This window comes from Rhincodon typus, chromosome 1, assembly GCF_021869965.1.
Source record: "Rhincodon typus isolate 14 chromosome 1, sRhiTyp1.1, whole genome shotgun sequence".
Classification (NCBI taxonomy): Eukaryota; Metazoa; Chordata; class Chondrichthyes; order Orectolobiformes; family Rhincodontidae; genus Rhincodon; species Rhincodon typus.
The window spans coordinates 108303195-108327864 of NC_063332.1; the positions used below are offsets into that span (position 1 = coordinate 108303195).

The 24670-nt window shown below is 39.8% G+C and overlaps 1 protein-coding gene across 2 annotated transcripts in view; it reads right to left on the reverse strand.

The window, feature by feature from the left end:
- cds1 (CDP-diacylglycerol synthase (phosphatidate cytidylyltransferase) 1) overlaps window positions 1–24670 on the reverse strand; it is a 105021-nt gene that overhangs the window by 17980 nt on the left and 62371 nt on the right. For both annotated transcript variants that reach the window (XM_048605147.1, XM_048605153.1), the window contains exons 4-6: window positions 23012–23109; window positions 14003–14142; window positions 9710–9768 (exon numbers count right to left, since the gene is read on the reverse strand). In XM_048605147.1, coding sequence (XP_048461104.1) covers window positions 9710–9768; window positions 14003–14142; window positions 23012–23109 — 297 coding nt within the window. The remainder of the gene's footprint in view (window positions 1–9709; window positions 9769–14002; window positions 14143–23011; window positions 23110–24670) is intronic.

Genomic DNA, 24670 nt, shown 5'->3' on the forward strand with positions numbered 1-24670 from the left:
GTTGATAGCGAAGGAGGTTATCAATAATTACGGGGGATCTTGATCAGATGGGGAAGTGGCTGAGGACTGGCAAATGCAAATCAATACAGGTAAGTGTGAGGTGTTGCACTTTGGAAAGTCAAACGAAGGTAGGACTTGTACAGTAAATGGTAAGGTCTTGAGGAGTGTTGTGGAACAGAGGGGCCTAGGAGTACAAGTACATAGTACTTTGAAAGCAGTTTCACAGGTGGACAGGGTGGAGAAGGCGGCATTTTAGCACGCTGGCCTTCAATCGGTTGAGGCATTAAGTAGAGGAGTTGGGATGTTATGTTATAGTCATACAAGTCATTGGTGAAGCCGCACTGGGAGTATTGTGTACAGTTTTGGTCACCCTGCTATAGGAAAGGCATAGTTAAACTGGAAAGTGTGCAAACAAGATTTATGAGGATGTTGCCAGCACTGGTAGGCCTGTGTTATAGGGAGAGGTTGGCCAGGAGAGGACTTTATTCCTTGGAATTGTAGACAATATGCAACAAGTTCTAACAAGGGACTTGGAAAAGCCAAGGCTAGCTTCACTGAAACAGAGACAGCAAAGGAGAATTTCAAAATAAATATCCAAAATGATGAAAGGTGAACTAATAAATTATCTCTAGATAACCAATGAATTAGTAAGGAGGAATATAAACTTGGATAAGTATTATCCATGTGAAACAGATTGCTAGAATTCATTATCTACCTTATTCACCTCAAAAGAGATGGTCATTAAAGTATAACAAATTATCAGAAAACCCAGAATATCAAAAACAGAAAAAGACAGAAATACATACTGAAAGGACAGGCAAGAACGTCTACAAATGTGAATATAATAGATAATTCTGGTAATCATCTAAAACTGGCAGGCATAGTGGGTGTAAAAGCATCTTTCTGCTAAATTTTCTGATTTTATTTTCTAAGCAAATTATTTACAATTCATTTCCCCCTTTTGAACAAAAGCAAGCAATGAATGTGCAGCAGTTAATGCATATATTTTAAAACATGAATATGGGTTTATATAAAAATGAAAAAAATAAGCTTGAGGATTACAAATTTCTCTTAAAATTATCCATCTGAAACATAGATTATGTACAATGGTACAATAATTCTTGTTAATAAATCGGAGTAAGTTAATTTGTCTATTTCACCTACAAGATTGAAACATAATTGTTACGGTGCAGAAGGATGCCAGTCAATGCATCTGTACCAACTGAGTATTTTTACTTAATACCAATTACCTATCTTTTCCCTAACTCTGCACATTATTTCTATCACCCAATGCTCTCTTGAATGCCTCAATTGTACCTGCCTCCACCACACTTCCAAGTAATGCATTCTAGATGCGAATGATCGGCTGAGATTTTCTTTCCTCACTTTTCATTGACTTTTTTTGCAAATCAGCTGCCCTCCGATTCTCAATCCATTTATGAGTGGGAACAATTTTTCCTGAACCCATCTGTCCTGACTCCTCATAATTTTGAGCACTCCTACCAAATATTTTCTAGCCTTCTCCACTGCAAAGAAAATAGTCCCAACTTTTCCATTTTTTACATCATAACTGAAGAGTGTCATCCGTGGAACCATTCCCATAAACCTCTTTTGTACTCTCTTTAATGAGCTCAATCCTTCCTACAATGTGATGCCCAGAAATGCACACAATACTCCAGCCAAAGTGTAACCACTGTCTTCTGTAAGCTCATCAGAACCTTCTTGCACTTGTATTCCCTGCCTATTTATGAATCCTAGAATGCTGCATGCTTTATTAACTGTTCTTGCTACCTCTCCTGCCACCTTTAATAACTTAGATATACATACATACATACAAACAAACAAACGTCTCTTTGCTCCAGCACACACTTTAGAATAGTACCCTTTGTCTCTCCAAATTTTTTGCACCAATCTAATACAAAGTGCATCACCTCACACATCTGTCCTTTGAACTTCATCTGCTGCTCACCTTCCCAGTCAATCAACATTTCAATGTTCTTCTGAAGTTCTATGTTGTCTTCAGTTTACAATTTTTTCCACGTTTTGTGTCTTGCAAACTTTGATATTATCCACTGCTCACCAATATCGATATCAATATCACACATCAGGAAAAGGATCCCAGTATTGACTGTGGGAAACTTCACCACAAACTTTGTTCTAGCTTGAAAAATATCCGTTAACCACTACTCTGTTTCCTATCTCAGCTAATGTTGTATCCATGTTGCTATTGTCATATATTCCATGATCTATAACTTTTGTTACAAGTCTGTTGTGTAGCACTGTACTGAATGCCTTTCGAGATCCATGTACACATAAACTGCCTTCCCCGCATCAACCTCTCTACCACATCTTAAAAAAAAAACTCCAGCAAGTTAGACAATTTTTCCTGAACAAATCCATGTTGACTCTTCCAAATTAATCTACATTTTTCCAGGTGCCTATTAATTCTATCCCAAATAATTGTTTCTAGATGTTTTCATCACTCAAGTTATACCAACTGGTTTGTATTTTCTGGAATAATCTCTACAACAAAGCAGTAATGTCTGCAATTCTCCAACTGTGTGGCATTATCCCTGAATCCACAGAAGATTGAAAGATAATTCCCAGTGCCTCCCACTACCTTCAATATCCTTAAATGCACGTCACCCAATCCCGGTGCTTTATTAAGTTAAAATACCAACACTATCCTTTTCAATTTTAAGGACTTCCAGTTTCCTCCTCTATCATCATGGCCCCGGCAGCATCCAGGTATGTAAAGTCAGATAACAGTATTCATTCCAAACCTCAGCCATCCCGCTTGCCTCTAAACACAAATCCCTTTTTTAGTCCCTACCAGACTTTTATGACTGACATGTCTATACAAAACTTTGGAATTTCCTTTGATGTTAGCTACCAGTCTATTCTCCCTTTTTCACCGGTCTTCTGAACGTTCTGTGTTCAGCTTGGTTCTCAAATATATTTATTTCCTGATGTCTGTCAAATGGACACTACTTCTTAAACTCCTTAGTCATCCAGGAAGCTCTGGATTCATTTGTCCTACCTTTTCGTTTTGAGGGAATTTATCTGGAGTGCGTCCCAACTGTCTCCTCTTTTAAAAGGTAGAGAGTTGTTCAGCAGTTTTTCCCAATAACCTTTTGTTCTAGTACATCTACTCAGCTCTATTCTAGCCCCATTAAGTTCACTCGCTGCCAGTTATTATTCCTACTCTGGATGACTGATATAATTTTCTACCACTATCCTAAGCCTCATGATCAATGATTGAATGATCCCCCTAAATATTCCTCACCGTCACTTGATATACTTGGCCCACCTCATTCCCAAGATTCAGGTCTGGCCATGCCACCTTTCTTGTTGGATAAGACACATGCTGTAGGAAATTCTCCTGAACACAACCTAGAAGCACTTATCTCTCTCTGCCCCAGTAATTAAAGTCACCCATTATTACTCCTTGATGTTTATACCTCTCTGTAATTTCCTTACAATATTGTCCTTCTATATCCTTCTCACTAACTGGTGATCTATATAATACATTGAGTAATGTAATTGCACCCTTCATATTCCTTAGCTCTAACTAAATCAATCCTATCCTTGAATCCTGTGAAACATCATCTTTCTCCAGTCGGTACTGCTTCCTGCTCTCAACCAGAACTGAGAAAGTTAATCAATTGTTTCCTTCAACTTCACCACTGGTCCATCTCTGACTTTTCTCCCCTTCATTGACTTCATCATTGAATCCCTACAGTGTGGAAACAGGCCCTTCAGCCCAACAAGCCCACACCGACCCTTGGAGCATCCCACCCAGACCCGTCCCCCTATAATCCACCTAATCTACACATCCCTGAACACTACGGGCAATCCAGCATGGCCAAGCCATCTAGCCTGCACATCTTTGGACTGTGGGGGGAAACCAGAGCACCTGGAGGAAACACATGCAGACACGGGGAGAATGTGCAAACTCCACACAGACAGTTGCCCGAGGGTGGAATTGAACCCGGGTCCCTGGCGCTGTGAGGCAGCAGTGCTAACCACTGAGCCACCGTGCCTCCTTTCTTTTTCCATTTCTGAAAATATGTCCATTAAATGTCTACTAAAAACCAGACACCCACAGCTATCTCAAATACATTTCCTCACACACTGCTTCCTGTAAGGTTTCCAGATCATTCTCCCAATTTCTTTGTCTCTGTCACATCTGTTCCAATTATGCCACCTTCCACTGGGGTGCCTCTAACATGGTCTCCTTTTTTTTCAACCAAGGATTCCCTAAAACTGTGGCAGACAAGGCCCTCAACAGTGTCCAAACTATCTCCCACACTTCTGCCATCACCCTTTTCCCTCCCTCCCAGAGGAATACAGTTCCCCTTGTCCTCATGTTCCACTCTGATGGTTTCTATATTCAAAGGATCATCCTCCACCGATTCTGCCTTCAGCAGGACAACACTATCAAACAGTTCTTCCCTCCCACTGTCAGCAGTCTGCAAGGACTGTTTTCTTTACTACATCCCGGTCCATTCCTCCATCTCACATAATGCTTTCTCACTCCCTCATGGCTCCCTGCCATACAATCACAGAAGATCTAACATTTGCCTATTCACCTCTTTCTTCCTCCTTACTGTCCAAGGCCAAGTGAAGCAATGTTTTACTTATATTTCTTTCAATATAATCTACAGTACTCTTTCTTCACAATATGGTTTCCTTTACACTGACAAGACCAAACACAGACTGGAGACACTCAGAAAAACTCTCAACTGATGGAGTATAAATGGATTTTCCCTAGGAAACAGAGAAAAGAACAAGTGAACAGGAAAGTTTTGAAATATTTCTTTGGAATGGATTTTGTGGAGCTCATTGGAGTGATGGGAGACAAGCCTGGTAAACTGTGCAGGTCACGCGCCGACTCCCAATAAAAGGAAAACTCAACAGCATTAACAGCATTACAAGAAGGATATGATCATCATCATGCATTCTGCACTACACAATCTGGCAATGTGAAGGTGTGGGAACCTCAATCAGAGGAAGAAGAGGAGGCATAATCCTCATCTCATGATACAGAGGGTTTGGGGACATTCAACAGCAGAGTTCAGAGCACCTGTCTGCTGCTGATACCAGAGCTGAAGGCACAGGAGGCAACAGAAAATATCACCCTTCCAGGACCCTGGTCACCAATGAGGGGCAGCTGCTTACAAGCCTTACTGTCTGGCCATAGACGGCATGTCCATACAATAAAGGCCTCAGATAACAAGGTGCAGAGCTGGATGAACACAGCAGGCCAAGCAGCAGAGGAGCAGGAATGCTGGAATTTCTGAAAAAGGATCGAGGCCTGAAACTTCAGCCTTCCTGCTCCTCTGATGCTGCTTGGCCTGCTGTGTTCATCCAGCTCTACACCTTGTTATCTCAGATTCTCCAGCATCTGCAGTTCCTGCTATCTCTGAAACAATAAAGGCCTCACACTGACAGTTATTAAAGTTATACTTGCACCTGAAATGGTGACCAAGTATGGTAGCTAAATCCATAGGTGACACAAAGATAGGCAGGAGACTATTTTGTGAAGAAGACACAAGGAGCTTGCTGATAGATATAGATAGATTAAATGAATGGTAAAGATTTGACAGATGAAGTACATTGTGGAAATGAGTAAAATCGCACACTTTGGCAGGAAGAATAAAAAAGCAGGGTATTATTTAAAAGACTGTAGAATTCCAAGCCACACACAGGGATTTAAGTGTTCTTCAGCAGGAGGTATAAAATGTTAGGATCCAGCTGCAGTGTTTAATCAATGTGGCTAATGAGATGTTGTGCTTCATTATGAGAGGAATTCAATGTAAAAGTAAGAATGTCATGCTTCAGTTATAAAGGACATGAATAAGACCACATCTCAAAAACTGTTTTCATCTCCGTAATGTTAAAAATGATATAAGTACATTGCAGGTAGGTCAGAAGAGGTTTACTCTTGGAAACTTAGACTGATATCTGGAATGAGTGGGCTAACTTATGAGAGTAGGTTGTACAGGCTGGGCTTGCTTCCACTAGAGTTTGGAAGACTGCTATGTGACTTGATTGAAATGTACAAAATTTGGAATGGTCCTGACAAAAGGTACACATGGAAAGGAACCTTCCTTGTGGTTGGTCAGAACTAGGTGCAAGGTTTTAAATTTAAGGGTCACCCTTTTAATACATAGATGGGAAGAATTTCTTTTCTTCAGAGGGTTGAGACACTTGGGAACACTCTGCTTCAGGTGAAGCAGAGTTAGAATATAGAATAGTACAGCACAGGAACAAGAACTTCAGCCCACCATGCTGACCATGGTGCCATTCTAAACTAATACCATCTATCTGCAAATGGTCTGTATTCCTCTATTCCCTGCCTGTTAACGTGTTTCTGTAAGTGGCTCAAACTTTCCTAACATATCTGCTTGCACGTTCCAGGCACCTACCACCCTCTATGTAAAAGAAAGACTTGCCTCGCATATCTTTAAATTTCCCCCTTTCATGACACAGTCATGAAAACAATCCAGGTCTATCCAACCTCTCCTTATAGAGAATACATTCCAATCCAGGCAACATCCTAGTAAACCTCTTTTGCACCTTTCCAAAGGTTCCACATTCTGTCTATGATGTGGCAACTAGAACTTCCCACAGTTCTCTAAATGTGGCCTAACTAAAGTCTTATACAGCTGCCATACAAGTTGCCAACTTTTATACTCAATGCCCCGACTGATGAAGACAAGCTGCCATACACCATCTTTACTACTGGTGTTGCCACTTTCAGGGAGCTATGGATTTGCATCCCAAGATCCCTCTGTATATCAATGCCCCTAAGGGTCCTGCCATTTACTTTATACTTTCCTCTTGGATTTGAACTCTCAAAATGCATCACCTCACACTTGTCCAAAATAAACTCCATCTGCCATTTATCCATCCAACTTTTCAACTGATCTAGATCACACCGCATCCTTAACAATCTTTCTCACCATCAACAATTCCACCAATTTTTGTGCTGTCTGCAAACTTACTAATCAGAAGACTACATTTTCATCCTTATATACAGAGGTCCCAGCACTGATCATTGTGGAATACCACATTCAATCAGAAATACATCCCTCCACAACTGCCCTCTGGATACAAGATTGGCTTGGTCACAGAAGACAATTGACCAACTCACCGTGGATCACATATGGTTGAACATTCTAGACCAGCTTATCATGAGATTGTTGAATATTTTTAAGGCAAAGATAGACAGATTCTTGTTAAGCAAGGAAACTGAAGGTTGCTGGGGGCAAAATCGGAATATGGAATTGAAATACATGTATATCAGCCATGGTCTTGTTATATGGTGGAGCAGGCTTGAGAAGCTGGATGGCTGAGTTCTAGTCATATTTCATATGTTTGTGTGTAAATATGAGTAGGCAGAGAATGAGAATATAATCAAAGTGGAAGCGGGTGAATGGGTAGTATATGCTACCCAAGCTCTTTATGTTCTAAAAGGGCGTGGACATCACTGGCTGACCAGCATTTACTATCCACTAACTGCCCTTGAGAAGACTGGAGGTGGCAAATCCAGTGGAGTTGCTGGTCAATGGTCATCACCAGGAAGTCGATATTGGGAAATTCAGCAACGGTAACCCCATTGAATACCAAGGGGCAATAGTTAAATGTCTCTTATTGGAGATGGTCATTGCCTGGCATGAGATCCACAAATGTTGCCATATTTCAGCCCAAGCCTGGATATAGTCCAAGTCTTGCTGCACTTGAATACAGACTGCTTCAGCATCTGAAGAGTGGCGAATGTGCAAAGTTCAGCATCAATCGTTAGCGAATATCCCACTTCAGACCTTATGATAGAAGGAAGGTCATTGATGAAGGAACTGAAGAAAGATGGGTCTAGGTCACTACCATGAAGAACTCCTGCAGAGATGCCCTGGAGCTGAGATGACTGACCTCCAACAACCATAACGATCTTCATATGAGCCTAGCAGGACTCTGACAAGCAGAGAGGTTGCCCAGATTCCCATTTATTCCAATTTTGCTAAAGCTCTTTGATGCCACACTCAATCAAATGCAGCCTTGATGCCAACAGCAGTCACTCTTGCCCCAGCTCTGGAATTCAGCACTCTTGGCCAAGTTTGAACCAAGACTGTAACGAGGTCAGGAGTTGAGTGGCCCTGACGGAACCCAGATTGGCCAGTTAGCAAGTTGCTAAGCAGATGTTAACAATTACTGACTGAATGACATACCTGGCAGACTGTTGGTAAAATGAAACTGTATCACAGCAATCCTTACTTTAAATAAAAATTGAGGAACCACAAACTTGTGAGTGCCAGCTGTGGATAACAGCCTCTGGTTAAAGGCCCATAAGTAAACAGCATGCCAGAAATTTTTATTAAGCTTATTCATGAAAGAGGCCACCATGGAATTAAGTTCTAACGCAAGTTACCACCTTTAAGAGAAGAAAATTGAACAGAGAATCTAGAAGAGAAACAAAATGTTCTCTCAAAAATTATGGAGCATCAATGTGACATATTATTAATATTCAAACACTGTTGCATATCTGATTCATGCATTGATCTCCCATTGCATAAAATTCTAAATACAGCAATTATGAAATCAAACACAACAGAAGCAAATTTGAAGAACACAGACATTTTGTGTCATGTATTATGGCTGAATGATTAAAATTTGTTAAGAAATTTATAATTTACTGAAACAAATGGGATCTTAAAATATCTCTCACGCATGGATAAGTCGCATGAAGTTAGGATGCAGCTACACCATGCAATCAAGTAGGGTTTTGGGGTGATGTGCTTCACTACAATGGGAATTCAACAAAGCTCAAGGATATTATGCTTCATTTCACTGTATAAGTTTGCCACAAACTGACGAGACAGGTTCTCGATGTTAGAACAGTCAACACAATTGAAATCAAGATCAAATGTCCATTTGATGATTTTAATGATTTAAACGTTCGGATACCAAGTTCAAACAAAATGATTTATCAACTCAATACCAGACGTGCAAGGAGACTATTTAACTTATTTGTCACTGTACAGATCAAGCCACCACTTTCTGACATGTTGACACTGAGCAGGGAAAGAGTTTAAGTGAGTGGAATCACAGTTTTAATTTGTATGCTTTCCTTGTTGTTGTGGAATTTAATTAAAAATCATAAGGATGCTTTTATACGACGAAGATACAAAAAAATACATTTCTCTTGAACAATAGATTTCTAGTGTCTGATTTTAAATTTTAGAAATTTCCAACTAATCTGGTCTAAAATGGCACAGATAACTGCTGCATATATAACACAAGCAAAAGAGTCTGTCTTCTTCAACCTCGTAACATGATCCTAACAAGCACTACACTGAGGTAAACCTTTTTACTTTCCATATGATTCTTATGACCTCTGAATAAAGCGCTAATTTTAGAATTAACATGTGCCAAATTACCAGTACGTTTGTGTCGTGAATCTGTACTTGTCCAGAACTGGGATCCCACTGTTCCATTTATTTTACTTAGGAATTTTAGTATTGAGGCAAACAAACTTTTCTGCGCTAATCTTAAACCAAGAGATCAGACTTGTTATGTGCCACATGCCCCCAGTTAGATCATCTGAGTCTAGTTGGTCATGTGCTACAGAAAACATTTCTAAAACTTGCAGCACTATGAAGAATTTTCCTGCTCATTGACAACTATGAAGAAAATATTGCATACACACCATATAAAACTGCAGTCGGTAATGTTTCTTCACTAAACTCAGTACAAACATGCAGAAGCCTGTAAAGTGACAGCAAGAAATATATTAGCCTTCATAATATACAACAGAAGTATACATGAAAATTACAGTGAGAGCCATTCTAATAAACCATCTCATGCAAATCTCAGGTAGAGGCAAATTTCATAACTTCTTAATTATTGTTAGTCATTCAAACCAATACTCAACTGTAGTTAAAAGAAGCTTACTGCCTGAAGGGCCATCATTTTAAAAGTTCTTTAACAATTGATATTTTACTAACGCTTTTTACTTTATAGAGCGTAAAAGAGCAAATGTTTACTGATCTCCTCAATGTCTAGGGGGGAGGCTAATGTGAAATGCTCGTAAATCACAATGGAAGTCGTACATCTCACCTTCCTGAAAATTCTAGGGTGAAATTCTATTATTTCTTAATCATTTACGGCAACAAATTCCATCACAAACTGTTCATTCAATGTCACCACTGTAGACAAAAACTGAATAAAAATTTAAGTTGACAAATCAGTTTAGACATCAATTTTCTGTGGAATGGAATTCAAGAACAGAAGTTCTTGTGCAACTCTCCAAACATTAAAGTTGCAATCTTAAATAAAAACCGAAAGAACTGCAGATGCTGTAAATCAGGAACAAAAACAAGTTGCCGCAGGTCTGGCAGCATCTGTGAAGGAAAAAAAACAAAGTTAACGTTTCAGGTCTGGTGACCCTTCCTCAGCTGCTTTTCCAGCAGCTTTGTTTTTGTTCCAAAGTTGCAATTTGGCCTTGTGCCTTAACGTGCAGATGCTCATTAGGGATTTGGTGGTTTCTCTACAGGGAAGGAAGAAAGGAAAGAGGAAGAGAAACGAACAATAAAACAAGGCATCATCACCTAGGTCTTTTTTCATGCACTAAATTCAAAACAAAACTGGAAGCTTTTCAGGTAGCATCAGTTTCATGGCAAGAAGATATGAAGGCGGAGGTTATTTGTCTGTCCTTTCACTGTTGCCACAACCCACATGGGTAAATGCACTCATACTCAATCCCACCACTCCTGGAGTCATCACAAAAGTTAAAATAATTAATCAAATCACTCAAAGTTCCCAGTTTTTCTGTCAATGAACTCAGGTTAATAGAAAGCACTGACCAAGTTTCTGATGTTCAGAAACTATCTTTTATTACAAAGAAATCAATTCTAACTACAGACAAATAAAATTATGAATTACTCTATAACCCTACAAGCTAAAACATCCCAAGGTATTTCAGTTCTTTACTATGCAGACAGAGGGTAACTGCAGAATAATTTGTTTTTCAGTAACTGGTTAGAGGCAACAGCTTATTGCAAATGGTGGCAGAAAGTGGTTAATTGCATTCTAATGGCAGGTCAGACCAAGCAGAGGTTGGGGCATAGTGGTCAAGAAATTGAGAGGGAGTTGTCCTGGGAGTCCCTAACATTGACTCTGAACACCATGATGTCTTATGGCATCAAGTCAAACATGAACAAGGAAAGCTCCTGCTGAGGTCTGTGGCAAGTGACGAGGCAAACAAGAGAAAAATGACATCACCTTCACAAATCTGCCTGCAGCAGATGGACCTGTCCATGACAGTACCATTAAGTGTGGTCACTGCACAGTCGTGGAGATGAAGTCTAACCCTCACACTGAAAATACTGTCTGTCGTGTTGTGTGGCACTAACATCATGCTAAATAGGATAGACTTTGAACAGATCTAGCAAATCAAGAGGCGTCATGGGCCATCAGCAGCAGCAAACCTGAACTCTAACACAACTGCAACCTCATGGCCCAAATTATATCCTACTCTAACATCACCATCAAGCCAGGGAATGAATGCTGATTCAAAGAAGAAAGCAGGAAGGTGTGTCAGGAGTAGGCATACCTACATAAAAGTTAGGTGTCAACCTGGTAAAGCCACAAAACAGGACTATTTGCATGCCAGACAGCATAAATAACAAGTGACAGATAAGGCTAAGTAATTCCATACCAAATGGTTCAAATCAAAGTCCGCAGCCCAGCCACATCCAGTCATGAACTCAAAGAAGGTTCCACAAGTATCCCCATCCTCAGTAATAGGGGAGTCCAGCACATAAGTGCACAAGATAAGGCTGATGCATTTACAACAATCTTGAGCCAGAAATGTCAAGTTGTTAATGCCAGTCTTCAACCAATTTATTTCACTTCATTTGATATCAAGAAACAGCTGAAGACACCGGGTCCTGCAAAGGTTATGGGCCCTGACAACATTCTGGCAATAGTACTAAAGATGCGTGCTCCAGAACTCATCGGACTCTTAGCAAAGTTTTTCCCAGTACAGCTCCATCACTGATTTTTACGCAACATTGGGCAAAATTGCCCATCAACATTCTGTACACAAGTAGTAGGACAAATTCTAGCTGGTCAATTATTGCCCCATCAGTTGAATCTCAAATATCAGTAAAGTGATGAACGGTATCATTGTCATCAAACAGCACTTTCCTAACTCAATGTTCAATTTGGGTTCCACCAAAACCACTCAGCTTCTGACCTAATTGCAGTCTTGGTTCAAACATCTATGTGAGCTTAATTTCACAGGCGAGGCAAGTGTGACTGCTCTTGACATCAAGGCTGCATTTGACCAAGTGTTTTGTCAAGGATCCCCAGCAAAACTAGAGTCACTGGGGATCAGAGGGAAAACTCTCTGCTGGTTGAGTCATATCTAAGTTCTTCAGGATAATACTCCATGCCCAATCAGCATCAGTTGCTTCATCAATGACCCTTCCTCCATAAGGTCAGAAGTGGGCACATTTGCTTATGAACGCATCATTCACAAATGAATCAGATACCGAAGCAGACCAAATTCAAATGCAGCAAGACCTGGACAACATCCACGTATAGGATGACAAGTGGCAAAGTAATATCTGTGCCACGTAACTGCTAGGCAATGATCACAGCCAAAGGGATGGAGTCCAACCATTGCCCTTTGCATTTAATAGCATCACCATTGCAGATTGTGGAGATTACCATTGACCAGAAACTGAACCAGAGTAGCTAAATAAACATCGTGGTATCAAGGACAAGTCAGAGGTTAGAAATCCTGCAGTGAGTAACTTACCTCCTGTTTCCCAAAAGTTTGTTCACCATCCACAAGCACAAGTCAGAGTTGTAATCAGAGCTGCCTGGAAAGCGTTCGTCCAACAACACTCAGAAGCAGCTCTACACAATCCGGTCAAAGCTGTCAACTTAATTAACATCACATCTGCAAACATTTGCTTGCTCCACCAATGATGCTTGGTGAATTTTTGCAGTTCTCTGAAAAGTCAAGAAGGATCCAAGGCCCCAAAAAGGGTCCCGACCCAAAACGTCAGCTTTCCTGCTCCTTTGATGCTGCCTGGCCTGCTGTGTTCCTCCAGTTCCATACTGTGTGTTATCTCGGACTCCAGCATCGGCAGTTCTTACTCTCTCTATTTCTTCAGTGTTGCTGAGTCAAAATCCTGGAACTCCCTCTCCAATAGCGTTGTAGGTCTACTCAGACCAAACAGGTTACAAGGCAGTAACACACCACCACATTCTCAAGGGCAACTAAGGATGGGTACAAGTGCTACCCCAGCCAGCAACACCACATACCATGACTGAATAAAAAAATAAACGTTTAAGATGGGGTTAACTTAAATCTGAAAATGATGACACCTCTACGCTGAACTTCAAAAAAGTATTTTCAATCATAATGCTTGTTTTCACAAGCTTTGTAAAAGTGAAAAAGCAGGTTTGGATTTGTTTTTAACTTCAATGATCAAATTACTAAGATACAATGCATTTTACCAATTAAATTTATTAACCTGATATATAGCTACACATGCACACACCTTACGGGCATAGAAGCAAGATGAACTTCAATTTCCATTGATTGCTTTTGATCAAGGTTAAATAAATGGCGAACTGTTGTTTCAGAAAAATAGCAACATAAACTTGATGTATTTGTTCATGCAAAATGTTTATCAGAAACTCCTCACTCCAGACCAGAGGGTGACAATTTCCTCTGAAAAAAATTATACATATTGTTAACAGCCAAAAGGATGTTTCACAGTCTCTGCTTAAAAAAAAAAAGTGCGTTTTGCAAAAAGCTCAACAGTGCTGCTGAACTATGAAAAATTGGAGAAGTGTTCTGTTCAAAAAAAAAAATCTACATTATTCTTTAAATCACAAGAAACAAGTTCAGACTCATTGTGTACACAGTAAAGATTTCTGGTAAATCAAATACAACTTTGGAAATATACTAAACTTTACTCACCTGCTAGGTACATAGCAAACGAGATGAAGCGGTGATAGCGGACCAGGAACTGAAGTGGCACTTCCCTTCGCACCAGACCACCAAAATAATCAGCGACTGTTTCTCCGTAAAAGAAATAATTTACACAGAGAAGAATGTACCTGCCCAAAAAAAAAATATGGATTCACATCAAAATTTTTCATTAATGCTTGATACTTGGTTATTTTAAGTTGGACAATATTTTCAACTTGAACTTTCTTTAAATTCATTCATCTCACACAGCTGCCCAAAACTCAGTTTGGGTTCCACCAGGGCCACTTGGCTCCAGAGCTCATTACAAACTTGGCCCAAATATGGGCTGAAGAGCTGAATTCCAGCGGTGACATGAAAGAGTGACTGCTCTTAACATCAAAGCCTCATTTGATCAAACATGTCATCAAAAAGCCCTAGCAAAACAGGAGTCATTGAGAATCAGCGTAAAACACTCAGCTGGAGCATACCTAACAAGAAAGATGGTTGTGATTAACAGCAGTCATCTCAGCCCTAGGACATGTGACTTTCTCAAGGTAGTGTCCTAGACCCAAACATCATCTTCAGCCATTTCGTTCATAATCTTTCCTCCATTAGATCAGAAAAAGGGATAATCACCGACAATCGCACAATATTCAGCACTATTTGTGATACCCAAGGTACTGAAGCAGTTCACAAATATATATGCATCAAGTCTGAGATGATACCCAGGCGAAGTCTGACAAATAGCAAATAACACTTGTACTACTTAAGTGGCAAACGACAACCATCATCAACAACAGAGAATCCAACCATTGTTCCTTAACATTCAATCACACTAACATCACTAAAGACCCCATATCAACATCCTAGGGGTTACTAATGAACACAAACTGAAGAGGACCAGGACCAAGAGCAGGTCAGTGTCTAGCAATTCTAGGCAAGTAAATCATTTCCCACCTCCCTATTATCCATCTATCTAGAAGGCACAAGTCAGCAGTGTGATGGGACACTCTCCACTTGCCTTGTTGGATGTAGCTCCAATAACACACTAATTTGAACATCAAGGTCAAAGCAGCCCACTTGATTGGTACCCCTTCAGCACCTTCATCATTCATTCCCTTAACCACTGACACACAGTGGCAGCAAGGTGTACCACCTACAAGGTGCAGTGCAAGAAGTCACCAAAGCTCCTCTGACACTACCTACCAAACCTGCAACTTCTACCACCTAGAAGAGCAAGGGGAGGAGATGCACGGGAACACCACCATCTGCAAGTACCCTTCCAAGCCACATATAATCCTAACTTGGAACTAAATCACTTTGTTCACAATAACCAGGTCAAATCCCTGGAACTCCCTTCCTAAAAGTACTGTGGCTGTCACAACAACCCCTGAAGTGCAGCAGGTCAAGAAGGCAGTCCACCATCACCTTTCTAAGGCAATTACAGATAGGCAAGGAATGCTGGTTTTAACCCCTTGAACAAAAATTCATTATTCCCTGGAGGACACAAGTTATATACAGAGTCACAGTTGTACAATACGGAAACTGACCCTTCAGTCCAATTCGTCCATGCCAACCAGATATCCTAAATTAATCTCATCCCATTTGCCAGCAATTGGCCTGTATCCCTCTAAATCCTTCCTATTCACGTACCCATCCAGATTCCTTTTTACTATTGTAACTGTACCAGCCTCCACCACCTCCTCTGCATATGGTGAATTTTAAAATTCACATATACAGGAGGTTGGTCCTCTGGTATTTCCCATCACTTAGCAGGACCTCACCGGTCCTGTTCAGACAGGCCTTAAATGTTTACTCTGTGCATCACTTAATTTCTAATGGCCATCTTTATTTTCGCCACTTTCTTATCCAGTTCTAAAATAGCCATTAAAAAAAACTCTGCACTAAGTACAAACATCCTAAATTAAGATAGAACATCTGTGTCTTCCAATTCATGATAGTCATTTTCCTATCAACTTTCCTGACATTCCCTGTGCTTTGCAAACATTGACCTATGGAGGGTTTACAGGAGAAGTTTAAAGCTATTCCATGTAGAGACTTAGCAATGCAGCTGCTGTGACTCTTGCTTATTTTAAAACAAAACTTTCCCATGCCTGTTTTGTCTATAGCTCACCGTTTTGAAGTTGTGTGTGCTTTCTTTTTGCACTTGGCTAAAGTTAATCTTCTCTACTTTACAATTTGTATTTTTTGCATATGTGGTCTGAGTGTGTTTGCGTGTTTTGCTGCATGAGAGTTATATAAGCAAGGACATATTTTTCACTTTTTTGGTTTTTTAGCTGGGTGGGTTTTAGCTCAACAAAACTGACACATTACTTGTTACACACAAGAAAGTCTAATTCTTTATAAAGTGCATTTGAAGAAACAAGTACACAATGAATTTGCAATTACATCCTATTTAAATTCAAAACTGTGTTCCTATCAAACAAGCAGTGGGAGGAACAGGAAACCAGTCTACCCTTTCCTCATTTGGTCACACCACCACCACAGTATGGACCAAATAGCCGAATAAGTTATTTCACATTTCATGTACTTTTAGTTGATAAAATCTGTAATACTGAAGATGCAATGCAATGAGTGAAAGCAGAGTGCCAATTTAATAGAGAGGATACAGGCTGCAAAGTGCTCAGTTCATTCAGATGGCAAGATGACTAGCGTGTGTTCAGAAAAACGTCAGCAATGTGGGTTTGAGTCATCATCTGACTGAGATAGACATGAAACCTGTCTCCTTGTCCTGCTTGAGAACGGGAAGCAATGGTAAAGATCACTTAAAAATTGCCAAGAAAATAACATAGGATGAAGCATCAGATAATGAGCCAATAAACTGTCCAGGCAAAGCACACATTTTACACTGTATCTCTTCTGCTGCTAATAGCTTTTCCCCCCCATTCAAAAATATGTTCTCTAACTTTCCTCAATCTTCATTAAACATCATTCCTTGTTCAATAAAACTGTGAAACTATGTTTGAAAGCAACTGTAAATACAATAAGTTGAACAATTGGCATGGGAATGAAGAATGGCCTACAAATATATAGAGTTAAATATAGTTATCAGGTTAGGGAAGCAAAGTTCTGAAAATGCCTAGCTTCACAAACTCCAGGACAGAGAAAATTACTCAGATGGTCTATTTCTGGTTTAGGTGTGTGAGAATGGAATTCAGGCCCAAGGTAGGCTATGTGGAAGACCTGACTCAGTGATTGAGGAGCCAGCACAACTCTATATTAAAAAAAAAAGTTCTCCTGCCATCACCCTAACATACTCCCCTATCACTGTACCCATGCCATCTCATGGTCCTCCAAAAAAATCCCTGTTTCTTCATAACCTCCATGCTCATCTATGCCCTCTAGGCATTAATAATCTCCCTGCCAAACTATGCGCCCATCCATACCATTGGTCTCACTTCCTCCTTACAATCCTGTCCACTACCCACCCTTAACACAGCCCTTACAGTCCCTATAGAGCATGTCAACCCATACCTTCACCACCACACTTTGCCTTTATGTCCTCCATGCCAACTTATCCAGTATCCACTATGACCAGGCCTCAGAATCCACGCTGATAGACATGAGGACTTTATTCTATCCTAGTTATGATTTCACTACGTTAACATGATACACTATGATAAATCTAAGTAATTATATTTAAGCTCTAAAACATAAGCCTTATTAAAAACAGTTATATTCATCATCTACACCAAATACTAAATAATCATTTGAAGCTTTCAACCACACCTGAACTAAAAGGTATCCCTGTGATAATTGCAGGTTATAAGTTCAGTTGTCCAGTACATGTCCTATAATGGTAATCCTCAGGCTTATGCCAATGGACTGTGTATTGTTTTTATTTAGAAAGAACAAATAATAAATGCCAGGAGATTTAAATGTCTTGACAACTAGACAGTTTCCTCAGTAAACTCAGAGCTATTTTTAAAAACACAAGCATGTCTACTTTTAACCCCAAAAGGTGCCCCTGGACACCTCCCAAAATCTCCAAATAACTCACATCTTTAGACCTGCTCCTGAAATATCAAGGTGTATTTTGGACATCCTACTAGTGAAAATTGGATCTGTTGTTTGAAGGCAGCTGCACGTTAACATGTACCATTGCATGCCTACAGTTCACAGAAGCAAACTCCGGCAAAGAGGATGGCTGCTGCATTTGTGGTTAGAGCTTCCAGAATCAGGGCTCAGGAAATTCTTTGGCTAGGTTAGAGACCCGCTCCCTCCACCACACCACAACCACCGCAGCGACCACCACACCCTGCCCCATCCCTGACCTCTGTCTTCATGGAAATTCAAAGTGATAAACTCAAATATGGCTCTTTGTTGTGGTAATATCACTGGACTAGTAATCAGAGACTCAGGTGAATCATTGATAGACATGCGTTCAAATTCCACCACACTATCTGGTGAAATTTGAATTCAATTAATAAATCTGGAATTTAAAGTGAGTCTCACTAAGTGACCATAAACTACCATTGACAGCTGCAAAAATCTCCCTGCTTCATTGATGTCTTTTGATGGGGAAATCTGCCATCATTACTTGGTCTGTCCTACATGTGACTGCAGATCCACAGCAATGGGTCTTCCCTGCCCTCATATGGCCTACAAATCACTCACTTCAAGGGTAATTAGGGATGGGCAATAAATACTGGTCTTGCCAGGAATGTCCATTTTTCAAGAAAGAATAAATTTTAGAGGACAATGATCTTGCTTCTGCATCCATAAGCTATAAATTCGTTGTCCAAATTCACAGATACATACATAGATAAATTCTGTAAGAACATTTACGAGTCAGTCATTGTTTACATCTCCTGAGAGACGGTTTCAGGGGGATAAAAATTAACAATTTTGGAGAAAGTGTATTGAAACATTATTGAATTGAAATAAAGAGTAAAACAAGTTTCTCAACCTCAACAATCAATGATATAGTAACAGCCTTGAACTGCAGAATAACTTTATATCTAAATTAATTTGACACTTCATTGCTGTTGCTTTGTATCACTAGTTCTTTTACATCATTCTGAAATTTTACAGTCTTTTCCGAATTGTTACTATTACAATCATTAACTAAGTGATTCAACTTAAAAATGAATTTACACTTTATGAAAATGCAGAATATAAAGTAGAAGATCCAGCCAGTTGACAGTATTTTTCAAACCAAGAGATAGCAATTTTGTACGCTGTCAAATTTGTATGTTCTTAGCATATGATAATAGTGAATTAGGTCCTGTCACGATCGTCCCTAACTTTTTGTAAAGAATATGTTATTATAAAGAATAATTTTATTGTCTGTAAATTTTATGAACTTAAAAAGCCTATAAAGAAATCTCAAAGCTCTGCTTTAGAAGGACACAAATCTAACCATTCTACGCAAAAAATAAAGTGCTGGAGAAACACAGAAGTTGCTGAACCTGCTGAGGAGTGAAAAGCAAAATTAATGATTCTAGTGCCCTTCATCAGAACTGAAAGCAGCTGGGAAATGGATGGTAGTTATGCTGATGAGGGGGTTGAGTGAGTGGGGTTAAAGGGTGGTTGAGTGGGGGAAGGAATGAGTCGAATAGATGGAGACAATGCCCAGAGACAGAGAGGAAGAAAAGAAGAAGCAGATAAAGGGATTGCCGAGAGAGAATACTGAATGGATTGTAACGGATAGTGTGAATAGTTGAAAAAGGGTTGGCTATGCTAGGAAAAGCCATACAGAATAAGACATGAGGCTGTGGCAGTGCTTACTTGAACAGAGATTGCTGAGTTGTATAAAAGCTTAAGGAAGAGGCACAGACTTTCTCAGCTTCAAATAACATCTTTTGGGTTTTAATGAAACACTTCTCGTCTGGCCTAAATTAGGCACCTTACACAGAGATAATCTATTTCTTAACATTCTAAACTACCTTCTTCTTTAGGAGCAACTGTCCTTTGCATCCATCTTTAGCCAAGACTACTTCAAAACCAAAACCAAAGTACAGTTTCCTTCAAGCTATGGGTGTTTTTGCCCTAAGCCAAAAAAAAAATCAATCAATTCTGGAACTTTCTAACTGAAGCCCATTGCACAACTGTTTACTCTACTCTTGTAAACTCATCCAATAAAAACAAAACTCCAATACTCTTTAAGGAAGTAAGTATCTCTCATACTATGCTTTTTAGAAAAGAAACCACCACGGCTATAAAAATACTTAAAAGTTGATCATTAAGGCAACCATGGCTGACAAGGGAAGACACAGACAGCATGAAAGCAAAATAAAATGCATACAATATGGTGAATATTAGAGGATTGGGAAGCCTTTAAAAAACAAAGACCAACTAAAAAAAGCAATAAGGGGGGAGAAGATGAAATATGACAGTAAGCTACCTGGCAATACAAAAGATGATTTCTAGACTTTTTTTAAATATCTAAAAAGGTTATAGAGAGGCAAGAGTGGACATTGGATTACTGGAAAATGGAGGCTGCAGAAATACTAATGGGAAACAAAGAAATAGCAGAGGAACTGAATAGGTACTTTGCATCAGTTTTCATGGTGGAAGACACCAGCAGAATACAAGAACTTCAAGAGAATTAAGGGGGCAGAGTGGCCCTCACTAAGAAAAGGTGCTGGGGAAGCTGAAACGTCTGAAGTTGGACAGATGGACTACACTCCAGAGTACTGAAAGAGGAGACAGTTAAGGAAATTGCAGAGGCACTGGTGGTGATCCTTCAGGAATGAACGGAGTCAGGGAGAGTCCCAGAGGACTAGAAAATAGCTAATGCAACATCCCTGTTTAAGAAGGGTGGGAGGCAGAAGACAGGAAAATATAGGCTGGTTAGCCTGACCTTGGAGGTTGGTAAGAGTTTACAGTACATTGTTAAAAGGAGAAGATTGAGGAGCACTTGGAAGTGCATGGTAAAACAGAGCTGAGTCAAGGGGAAGTTATGCCTGATAAATCTGTTAGAATTCTTTAAGGTGGTAACAAGCAAGGTTAGACAAAGGACAGCCAGCAAATATGATCCATTTGGATTTCCAAAAGGACTTTGGCAAGGTGCCACACAGAAGGCTGCTAAATAAGATAAGAACCCATGATATTAGGGACATGTACTGGCTTGAATAGAGGATTGGCTGACAGATAGAAGGCAGAGACAGGGGATAAAAAGGTCTTTTTCAAGATGGCAGTCAGGATTAGTGGAGTTCCTCAGAGGTCAGTGTTGAGACCATAACTATTCACATTATTCATTAACGATCTGAACAAAGGAACTGAAGGCATTTTCGCCAAGTTTTCAGATGACACAAATATAGTTGGAGGGACAGGCAGGATTGAGGAAGTGAGGAGGCTGCAGAAGGACTTGGACAGTCTTGGAGAGTGGGCAAAGAAGAGGCAGATAGAATTTAACGTGGGAAAGTGAGAGGTTATGCATTTTGGTAGGAAGAAGAAAGGCATAGACTATTTTCTAAAAAAAGAAAAGCTTTGGAAATCTGAAACACAAAGGGACTTGGAAGTCCTAGTTCAGGATTCTCTTAAAGTTAACGCATAGATTCAGTTGGCAGATAGGAAGACAGATGCAACGTTAGCATTCATTACGAGAACAGAATATAAGTACAGAGATGTACTGCTGAGGCTATATAAGGCTCTGGTCAGGTTGCCTATAGGATATTGCGAGTGGTTTTAGGCCCCATATCTAAGGAAGGACATGCTGGCATTGGAGGGGGTCCAAAGCAGATTTATAAGAATATTGCCAGGGATCAAAGGCTTGTCATGAGGAGCGGTTGAGGGCTCTGGGTTTGTACTCAGAGTTGAGAAGGATGAGAGGGGATCTGATTGAAACTTAAAGTATATGGAGGGGCCGCAATAGAGTGGATGTGGAGATGATGTTGCCACTAATAGGAGAGACCAGAACCTGAGGGCACAGACTCTGAGTGAAGGGACAACCCTTTAGAACTGAGATGAAGAGGAATTTCTTCAGAGGTTAGAACTCATTGCCACAGAAGGCCGTTGGAGACCAAGTTTTTGAGTGTCTTTAAGCTAGAGATAGATAGGTCCCTGATTAGTAGGGGATCAAGGGTTACGGGGGAAGGCAGGAGAATGGGGTTAAGTAACACATCAGCCATGATCAAACGAATGGAGGAGCAGATTCGATTAGCCAAATGGCCTAATTCTATATCTTCTGGTCTTATTGCCTTCATGAATACAGACAATATCTTTTTGCCACTGTTTAAATTCCAAACGTTAAAATAAATCATATTAAAACGGATACATAAATCACCTTACATCCCATCATACTATGAATAAATTTCACAGATGCCTTCTTTCAAAGCTGAAAACTGCAAGTCAATCCAACCATTCTTCACAGCCGCGATATACAAGACAAAGGATGAGCTCATGACTTCTCTCAAGATTAGTTCCAACTCCAGAGCACTGAGTAATTTCATTTTAACATTTTTCAATTTAAATCATATATTTTGGCTAAATAATTCAAAACTCCAATGAATCTACTGACTGGTGCACTGCAACAAATATTTTGGGAACTTTATCTATTCAAAACCAAGGCCTGAATCATCTGATACAAGTCATTTGTCGACCTCCATCAGTCACTGTTGCGCCTTGGGACCATGAAAAGATCTTGATGGCAAGATTATATGTAATTATGGGTTAAACTTCTGATTGGCTGATTTACTCTGCCTGGATCACTGCCCAATTCCCTAATACAGTACAGTCAAATGGTGATATCCAGAGGTTTGGGCTTTTTGCCCTTCGATTAATTTTGATTTTCAATATGTTTACGGTGACAGCTATGACAAAAGATGCACAGAATTACAAAATGAAGGAAGGAAAAGAGACGAAGCCACAAGTGGCACTGCTATCAAGATATTTTTATTTAAGTGCCGCGTTCATGGCTCACTCAGAATCAAATAAGCTTGACTTTCCTACTACATTTTTTACACTGAACACTTAAGAAACATGACTCATCATGTCTCCCTTGCTCTTCTGCAAGTAATAAAAGTGCACTTTATTTATTTTGACCAAACTCACCAGCTCAATGTTCTGAACCAAGGTAGTTCATAAGAATGATAAACTCTGTAACCAATAGTGATGATCTCATGAAAACACTTGATTTGAACATACAGAACCTAAAAGAGAATATGAAAAATTAGTGTATATTCAAAATAGATTCTAAGACATTTAAATCACTCCAGTTACAAAAATTCAAAATACAAAAATTGGGGCTTCAACTGGGAAAATCTAAACTTTAATTGGACAGCAGGTGAGAAAGGCAAGATTGCTCAGTTGACACCAGAAGCACTTGACTGACTCAGCTACTACACTATCAATTTGGTGCTCAATTTGTATCAACATCAGTTCAATTCAAGGTGAGGCAAATACCAACAATGGTATCGTTGCTGGACTAGAAATCAGAGTTCGAATCCCGTATGTGAAACCAGAACTCAAAAAAAAAAAATGGAATTAAAATATTGCCTAAAAGTAACTACGTTGATTCAGATAAAAGTTCATCTGATTCACTAACGTCCTTTGGGAAGAAAATCTGTCATTTTTACCTGGTCTGGCCTATATTTGACTCCAGACCCATAGTAATGTGGTTAACTCTTAACTGCGCTCTGAAAATGGCCCAGAGAACTGTTCAGTTCAAGGAAAACTAGGGATGGGCAACAAATCTCTGGCTTGTCTGCAACATCCATATCTCAGAAAAGAATAAAGAAAAATAAAATCAGCATTAAATTCTCAATATACCAAAGAAACTTTTCTATTTGAAAGCAACACCATGTTATGCCACAAAACAGAGCCCAGGAAAACAGGGAACAAGTGGCATGCTGGCATTGGGTCAGCTCCCATAATGACAGGGAGAGTCAACAAAAAGACTCAAATGATTTCTAACAAAACCATCAGTTAAATAGACCTAATTACTTGGTCATCTTTAGGCCATAGGATTGCACTAATACGTAATATTTTGCTATGAACATCCAAACAGAATGTATTCTGTATAGTGTACTTTAACACTAAGAATGGTTTACAGCAGGTCTGGGAGGAGTCTGCAGTAAGTTGGCATCATCATGATGCAGATAGTGTACCTGCATAAGGGCCACAGCAACAGGAGACAAAAACTGACAACACAGACAACCCCTTCAAACTGCTGTCAAAGCCAAATCTCACAACAAAACAGGTAGGCATCAGTAGGTCTTCTTTGCGTCTCTATCAAACAGGCAATTGTTTTAAACCAGGAGATATTATCACAAGTGAAAATGGCATTTACGAAATTCACTTTAAAAATACTAAACATCCAACTCAATTAATTAAATAGACACTACTGGGCAGGCAATGTGTTGCAGCTGTAATACACGAGAGCAGGTGGACTCCAGTATGATTCAGGTCGACTGCATCTGTGCCGGGGCAAGCTGCTCGAGGAACTTTAACTCAGAGCTGATGAGCTGGAGTTTAAGCTGCAGAAACTATAACTCAGAGAGGTGAAGAGTTACTTGAACACTGTTTCAAGAAATAGTCATAACCCTTAAAATAACTGCATTAAATTTGGTCCATGGTCAGGAACAGGTGGGTACAACTGCAAGTGAAATAGGCTTTGGGATCCAGAATTTAAGCTTTGGAGAAGCCTCAGTCAGGACCTTTACCCAATATATAGAGTTATAGTGTGATACAGCGCGGAAACAGACTCTTTGG